Source organism: Gavialis gangeticus, unplaced genomic scaffold, assembly GCF_001723915.1.
Source record: "Gavialis gangeticus isolate Ggan-Ray unplaced genomic scaffold, GavGan_comp1, whole genome shotgun sequence".
NCBI classification, from domain to species: domain Eukaryota; kingdom Metazoa; phylum Chordata; order Crocodylia; family Gavialidae; genus Gavialis; species Gavialis gangeticus.
The window spans coordinates 64,747,259-64,755,496 of NW_017729025.1; the positions used below are offsets into that span (position 1 = coordinate 64,747,259).

Genomic DNA, 8,238 nt, shown 5'->3' on the forward strand with positions numbered 1-8,238 from the left:
TTGTCCTTGATGCTCGAAGCTAGTTGGAGTTCAGTTGCAGCCTTGGCTTTCCTGTTTTGCTCCCTGCAGGACCAGACCAGTGCAGAATAATCCTCCTTGGAGGTGAATCCCATCCTCCATTCTTTGTAGGCCTTTCTTTTTAGCCTCAGGAGGTCTGCTAGATCCCTGGAGAGCCAGGGGGGCTGCTGTGCCCTCTTGCTGCCTTTCCTTCGAGATGGAATAGAATTAGCTTTTGCGTTGAGGATCACTCCCTTGAGGAGCAACCACTCTTCTTGAACTCCCCTCTCCCTGGGGTCGTGGTCCCTTAGGGCCTCACTGACAAGCCTCCTGATCTTGTCAAAGTTGGCTTTCCTAAAGTCAAGGACTGAACCAACTTACATAAAAAGCCTGAGCACTGGAGTGATTTATATCCAAATCAATATATTGGCACATTAAACCATCATTGTACAAATTTCTCATGTTTCACTTTATATCTCACCCTGACACACTAGATTATGGGTGCAGACAGAAGTGCAGCTCCCTGCTGCAACTGAGAATGCTTTACAGGAAGTGTTCTAAGTTACAACAATTCCTTGGAACAAACAGAATTTCACTGTTGGTTCCAAGGAGGAGGGGAGCCTGCAACTGATTTTCCCTGGCAGTGGAGCCTGCAGCAGATTTTCCTGCTTCTCTACCAACCTGTCCCTGTATCAGAATGAGAGGAGGGAAAGGGAGCAGAGGGAGCTTATTCTAAGGGGTTCCTCAGCCTATGATGGAGGGTAGGGTGTACTGGAACCCTCCCCCCATCCACTCCCCCAAAGTAGCACTCCAATACCCCCGCCTCACACTCCAGCCCAAGCTAAAAAATCCCCAGACCATACTCTCTCTGCTCCCCTCTCCTTTCCCATTCTGAAAACAGTGACAGGCTGACAGGCAGTGCAACAGAAGTTACAGAAGATGCTCTATTTTGAAACGTCTTGAGATTTTCACCCAATTGGCCATTTTTTAAGCTGTCTGCAGCTGTGTACTTGTTTGGTCAAGGCTATCAAGTGCTTTTTGTGGCCAAATCGATGAAAATTTTCACTTCTATCTGTGCCCTATATGTTCTTCCATGCCGTCAAAAGGGTTACTCCTCAGAAAGTCACATAGAAACAACCAGTCCACTGCAATGGCATACATCTGCTAGGGCTGTGTGAAGCTTCAGTCCCCGATTCAATTCAGCAGAGATTCAGCCTGATTCGATGGGAAATCTCTAAATCCGAATTGAATCAGAGGACCCTTTAAGAACCCTCTGAATCAATTCAGAGAGATTCGGAAAGATTCAGAGATTTGGACATAGAGACAGCTTTACATGTTTTTTCTACATACGTCTAGGTAGCAGGGGCTCATGAATGCTGCAAGGCTGGGGCATATGGACTGTCTCACAGAAACACAGGGAGCTCCCCAGCACATTGGGCAGGAGACCTGGAAGTGGACCACTTCTGGTCCACTAGCAGGTCTGCTGGGGGCCCCCCTGTGCCCTCCCGGCTCAGTGACTGGTGCCTCCTGGGTGTGTGGGGGGGGGGGCACCTGGGGTCCCCCTGCAGTCAATCAGTGAGCCAGTCCACTTCTGGATTCGCCACTGAGCATGTGGAGGGCCCCCCTGCACTCCTGTGGGACACTCCATGCATCCCAGCATCACAGCATTCACAAGTTGTGCTGGTACCTTGAGGTATGTAGAAAAAACTTTTAAAGCTGTATCTATGTCTGAATCGCTGATTCTCTGAATCAGCATCGAATTTTCAGATTCAGATTTGGCCAAATCAAATCAGGGACAGTGATCCGAATCAACAAATCAAATCATTGTCCCTGATTTGGGCCGAATCCAAATCTGAATCGAATAGGGCCTGCTTTGTACACCCCTAATATCTGCCTCCCATCTAAGTTGCTACTTTAGTTCTCTGGAGACCTTGTTCCCAACCAGTGCTAAGTTTGATTATTGATCCAAATGTCAAGAAATGCCTAATTTGGAAGCATTACTTTTCCAATAAACTGTCCTAGTTAAACACAAAAAATTCAGATTAGTTATTTTGGCAAACTTCTTAACTGGATAAATGATTTAGTTTTTAAGGGTGATTTGTGATCTAGGCAATTTTAATTATATAAGGTCATTTTAGAATAACAAAGTAGGAATATGACCTCAAATTCTGAAAAAGATTCTTTCTGTCATTCTCGTAAAGTAGGCTGCTCTTCATGTCACTACCTATAAAAGTATAGTTATTTTTAAGCATCTTAGTGACCTAAGATTGTGAAATTCAGTGATCCCTCAGATAAATTCACATGAGTCTATGGTTTAGAAACATCACGTTAGAAAATAACAATTAGTATTTCTTTGTAAAGGCTTACAGGCACATGGACTTTTCGAAACATCTCAGCTCCTTTGCGTGCATCCAATAAAGCAATGTCTTGTGGAGTGGAAACAATTACAGCTCCTGGGCAAACAAAAACAGTGAAATACTATTAAAACTAATATTGAAAATGGGATTACTAATTATTTGGAGAATTTTATTACAGTGAAAATAAAGTTTCACGTTTATACCAAGAAAATTACATGAAACAATAAAAATGAAGCTGAAGACTTTAATGCTCAATTTTGATCTGCCTACTTCCAATGTTCCCCCAAAATACATTATTTTCCTACTATTATTGTTCTAAATAAACAATCATTTCTATTTCCTTTAGTAGCACTATTGTACTTACCTGACTATGAATAGAAAACGTCCAGGTACTTGCATATGACAAAAGTGCAATTTTTGTCTTCTTTCCTCATGTGGTTGTTCCCAAATAATTTTATAGGGTTTTTTTAATTCCCAGTCAGAGTTTTATATTACAATATTTTTGCATATTTGTATGTTTACTTTAGGTGTACCAACGTTAGCAACATTTTCTTAATCAAGAAACAAATGAAAAAGAAATCCCCTGCTCATTCCTCCAGTAGTGTGTATGGAAACAATTGAACATTAAAAATCTATTCTGTTTATACCCCTTGCAACAATTTACATTCTTAAGCTTTTTAACATTCAAAAATACTAATAAAAATTAAGGGCATACACAGAACAGAACATTTACTGTGTAATCAAATGAAAAGCTGTCAAAATACTGCCCTTGTAATGAATGACAAAAGCAGTAAATAATTTATTGACAAGGGACCCTAAAATTGTTCTGTCTAAATATTTAAAGTTGCATACATGACATAAAACAGTGGTCATCAACCAGTGGATCTTGATCCACTAGTAGATCTTGGAGCATCTTGGAGTCAATCCAAGGCTGAGGTTGGGGGCTGAGTGCCTGCGTGCAAGCATGTGCATGCCCCAGCGCAGCAGGTCAATCCATCGGGGAGGGAAGGGGCGAGGGCTAGATTAAGGTCCCTGCAATGAAGGACAGTGCCGCAGAGACAGGAGCGTAAGTTGAGTAGGGTCTTGGCCAGGTGGGACGTACCTGCTGGGGAGGCACGCCCCCAAATAATTTTTTCTCCCTCTGCCTTGATCTGCCCCCCCACTTCTCTCCCCACAGACTTACCTGCTGGGCAGGGAGTGCTGGTGGCACATGGTAGATCTTGGGTTGCTTTTAAATGCCAAAGGTGATCTCCTACTTAAAAACGTTGGAGACCACTGATCTAAAACCGAGTTTCTTACCTGGCTGGCAAGCTATAAATGGGAATGTAAGTACTTCTTTCTACTGCACCTTTTGCTCAAAATGATTAGAGTGTGTAAGCAAACCAAAGCCACCATCAACAATCTGACTTAGTATTCCAGGGACACCTTAATTTTACAATGAATTGACTCCATTTCATATTCCTCATCCATACCTGTCACAAACAAATTGTTACTCACCTATCATGCTTAGACCAAGCTATAGGACCAACAGTGTCAGTTTTTTGTTTATACTATTCTTTTAATTTATTCTTTATTGTTTTCACTACTCTCTTACCATACTGGCTCAGTTGTGTCCCATAGATACACATTTAAAAGGAGACAATATATAGCCACCTCTGCAATACTCTCTTCCCACCTGCCAGGCCCAGTACTATGAGATTAGCTTGAATGGAAAATGGGAAGACTGAGAAGTAACATAAATTTCTCCTTAGAGTCATAAATTTTTGCCCAAGAAGATGCTGCTGCACTGAGATATATTCTTTCTGCTGAACAGCTTAGTCTGAAGAGGTTGTGAGGAAATTTAAAAATCAGGGAGTTTTAGCATTGCCACATTTTCAGTTCCAAAAAAGGGGACACCTGTTGTATGGGGTGGAAGGGGGTGGGGGAATGTGACTGTAGAGGGGCAGTGATATGGCAGTGCCCTGCCCCGCCCATTCTGTTGCCCCTTGCTTCCAACCCACAGACCTCAGCCAAACCAGTGCCCCTTGTTCCCAAACATAAGCAGAGGGAGAATTTTTTTTTGTGGGAGCCTAGGCACATGCATGCACGCACCCCTCCCCTGGCAGAAAAGTCTGCAGGGGGAGGGGAAAGGGCCATGGGAGTGGGGAGGGAGTGGGCCTGGGACCAGGTAGGGATTGGAAAGGAGTGGAGCTGAGCCGGGCCCAGGATCAGGGCTGGGGTCCACTGTGCCCATGCAGTCACCCCTTCCCCTGCACCTGGGGTCATTGCCTGGCATTGTGCCATTGCCTGGAGCCCTCCACATCAATGAATCCACCACCCCCTAGCCCCAGCTGCCCCCCCACACCAGCCCCAGCCCTGCATGACCTGGGGGGCCGAGAGTCAGGGACCAGAGCAGGGCCAGCCTCAGCTGTGCCACCAGGCCAGAGGGGATGAAGCCCCCAGGACCCCCGTGCCCACCCCGGCCTGAGTCATCATTGCTCTCCAGGGGGTGCAGGAAGGGGGTGGTGGCTCCCGCTGCTGCACATATCCCAGGAATACATAGGGGGCATGTGTTCCTGGATCTGCACAGGGCAGGGCAGGCTGCTGCTGTGGGCTGGGGCGCAGGCAATGCTGGGCTCTTCCCAGCCTGCCCCCGCCCAAGGCCAGGAACAGCCCAGCACAGCCCTGGCCTCAGCCCACAGCAGCAGCCTGCCCTGCCTTGCCGAGTGCAGATCTGGGGTCGCACGCTCCCCATGCCTTCTGAGGTGTGGGTAGCAGCAGGAGCTGCACTCCCTGGATGAGCCTCTCATGGATCATTCCCAAGCCCCGCCAGCTGTGCGGCACCTGCCCCTCCCCTATTCCCAGCCCCACTCCCTCCCCACCCCTGCTGCGTCGGAAGCGCTTGGCCGGGTTGCCTTACGGCCCTAACAAAGCCCCGCCTTTCTGGGGGGCTAAGTCCCATTAGCCCCCCCTTTCCACCACCTATGCTCCCAAACCACAGTACCCTGGGCCATGCTAGTTCCCTCACTCACAACCAGCAGCTCCATCCTCCCCCCAGCCCTGCTGGAGGGGGCCCAGCTACCTCCATCCTGACCAGGCCAGAGCACGGTGGCTTGGAGAGAATCCAGCCCCAGTGCAGGCTGGAGGGAAGAGGAAGAGTGGCTGGTGGCACTCTCTGTCCTGGGCTGGCATTGCTGCACCATGCCAGGAGGCCTGGCCATGGCCCACCTCCCCCTCCTGCAGCATCTCCTGGCGGCTCTGGCCCTACAAGCATGGGCATTGGGCCCTGTGCTGCCAGCCCGGCCATGGCCCTCAAAAGACCCCCTCACCCTCTCCCCTCACTGGAGCGTGAAGGCAACCTCCCTGGTCCTCCTGCCCTGCTGCAGCCTCAGCCCCAACCCCACAACCCAGACTTACCTGCATGCAACTCCCTGCCTACAACTGTCCCTGCCCCTGCTCCCACCAGCAGAGCAAAGTAAAAACCCAGACATTTGCTAAGATTTGAAAAACCCACCCAGACAGAGATAGGAGGACTCAAAAAGAGGTCATGTCTGGGAAAACCAGGATATATGGTAACCCTAATCTAACAGCACAGTACCAAAGAAGATGCTCTGTGCCTAAGTTTAAATGCCACAGACCAGATCTGCTGTGGAGACAAAGGGCCCCTGCACACAAAGCCCTGACCTCAAGATTTAGGATGAATACTTATGGCCTTTTCCATGGGAGGAGAAGTTTGGTGTGGGAATATGGGGTGGGGAAGTCTTCCTTTACTGCCTTCTCTTTTATAATGGGAAAGAAGCTTGTAGCATAATATTTTTTTCCTGATTTGACTTTTTCCGCTGGCAAACACTGATATTTTTTTTCCAGTTTCTTCATCAACCCAAAGCAATATAAATTTGCTTTGTTTACCTCCTTTGGCAAAATCACTAAGGAAAATACAGCTTTCCACCACCACCTCTCCCTCTCCCTGACCATATAACAACTAGAAGTATTGTAGTAACACAAAAATCTGGTCTCATAAAACTAGTTTACACAGGAGGGGGATTTTAGTTACACTGTTTAATCACACAGAGCACACCCCAAGTAAAACATGCACCATGTATTTGAAAGGCAGAATGTAGAAAAAAAAAGACTTTTTTTCCAGACTTATGGTCGACTGTATGACATAGATTAAGTTCTCTAGGAAATAAAGGCTGCTGACAGATGCGGGGGGGAGAGGTTCTGCACTTTACCAGAAGCAGCAGTACTTTAGTTTGACCCAGCTATGCAGCATCTGTATAGTTCAGGCACTACAGCAGGGCTTTTTAGAGCTTTTATCTAATAGCTGATTCAATCAGCTATTAGATAAAAGTGGCAAAAAAGCCCCAATGAAGTGCCCAGTCTATACAGATGTTGGGTGAACTGGGTCCAAATAACACAGTGTCTTCTCCGTATGTGCTGGACTCAGTGCAGGGGCATGGGAAGTTTAAAGTAAAGTGCAGTTTTAGGGCTTTTTTTATATCTGTAAGCAGCCAAAGTATCCAGGAAATGTGGCTTTAGGAAATTCCTGGTCTGGCAGACTATGATGCCACACTTCCTGGACATTCTACATTTCAGGGAAGATTTCCTCTGTGTTATACAAGGTTAGGCCCCAGAACTTTGCAAAGAGCAATAGCAAAACTCTTACTTCTTTACTGTAAGTTATTCTTTATATAAGTCCCTATAAATAAAATGTTGTTTCCACATCACAAGCTGCATCCAGATACTAACAGTAGCTCATTTGCTGCCTCAGGCACATATTACAGTGCTCAGCCAAAAGCTATGGCCGCGAGGGGTTAACACAAGACTATGCCCTTTCAGTTTGCTGAGCAGAGAAGCAGCACTGTCTTGGCAGCTGAATGGCATGCGGGTGTCTCCAGGAGTGTTTCTTTATCAGTGAAGAAAACAGCATCCCCACTTAAATCATGCACCCCAATTTTGGGGTGCTGATTCTAGCAAAAAATATGTGTGATATGTGTGAGAAAATAAGGCACTGTAATCTGGCAAACATTTATCCTGTGATTCTAAAGCAATTCCCTACTTAACACTGTCTTTATTATTAGATCCCATTTTCTTCTAAATTAAAATTTAACACTAGGCTTTTCCCCTATTATTATGAAGCATAAAGCAAAATTCTCCATCAAGCACTACATATCAAAAATGCCTGATATATACATAAGAATTTAGATAAGCTATTTGTTTTGGGGGTTTGGGGGTTTTTTTTGTTTTGTTTTGTTTTGTTTTTTGGGGGGGGGAGTTGTTCTCTTTTATTGGAGGAGAGTCCAAGGCAATTTTGAATATATCTGATATTACAGTATAAACATATTTCTACTCTTAAAAGTGGCATACTTTGTATTACAGTTCCATATTTAAATGATGTAGTTAATACTTCAGAATTGATTAATACAAGCTATAGCCACATTAGAGTATTGCGAAGTTTGTATCACAGATGTTTATAAGGTACTTTTTTATCTTATTAAATTATTTAAGAAAATACAAAATGTAAAAAATACTCATTCATTATTTATTGATACATTACTAACAACAAATAGGTAAACTTTACCTGGAATTGTAACAATAAAAGGTGGCACTGCATAAATGGCATTTTGGTAACCTGTCTCTTTAACTTCCATACAAGACACACAAATGTAGAGACAGAACTTGAAGAAACTTTCTGGGTCAATGAGTCCAAAACCCTGCTACTGACTCATCATATAATCCCATTCATGCATTTGGCAAGCTCCATCTTGAAATTGGTTAGGTTTTTTGCCTCCACTTACAACTAACAGAAGGCTGCTTGAAAATCTCTCACTTGTGATGGTTACAATCTTTTTCTAATTTCTGGCCTACATATGTTCAAAAGAAGTTTATTCCAACACTGTACTTT

At 45.1% G+C, this 8,238-nt stretch overlaps 1 protein-coding gene across 2 annotated transcripts in view; it reads right to left on the reverse strand.

Annotated features, from left to right (window-relative positions):
- The window catches only part of NUBPL (nucleotide binding protein like), a 286,398-nt gene that overhangs the window by 64,549 nt on the left and 213,611 nt on the right, over positions 1-8,238 (reverse strand). For both annotated transcript variants that reach the window (XM_019518913.1, XM_019518914.1), the window contains exon 8: positions 2,365-2,450. In XM_019518913.1, coding sequence (XP_019374458.1) covers positions 2,365-2,450 — 86 coding nt within the window. The remainder of the gene's footprint in view (positions 1-2,364; positions 2,451-8,238) is intronic.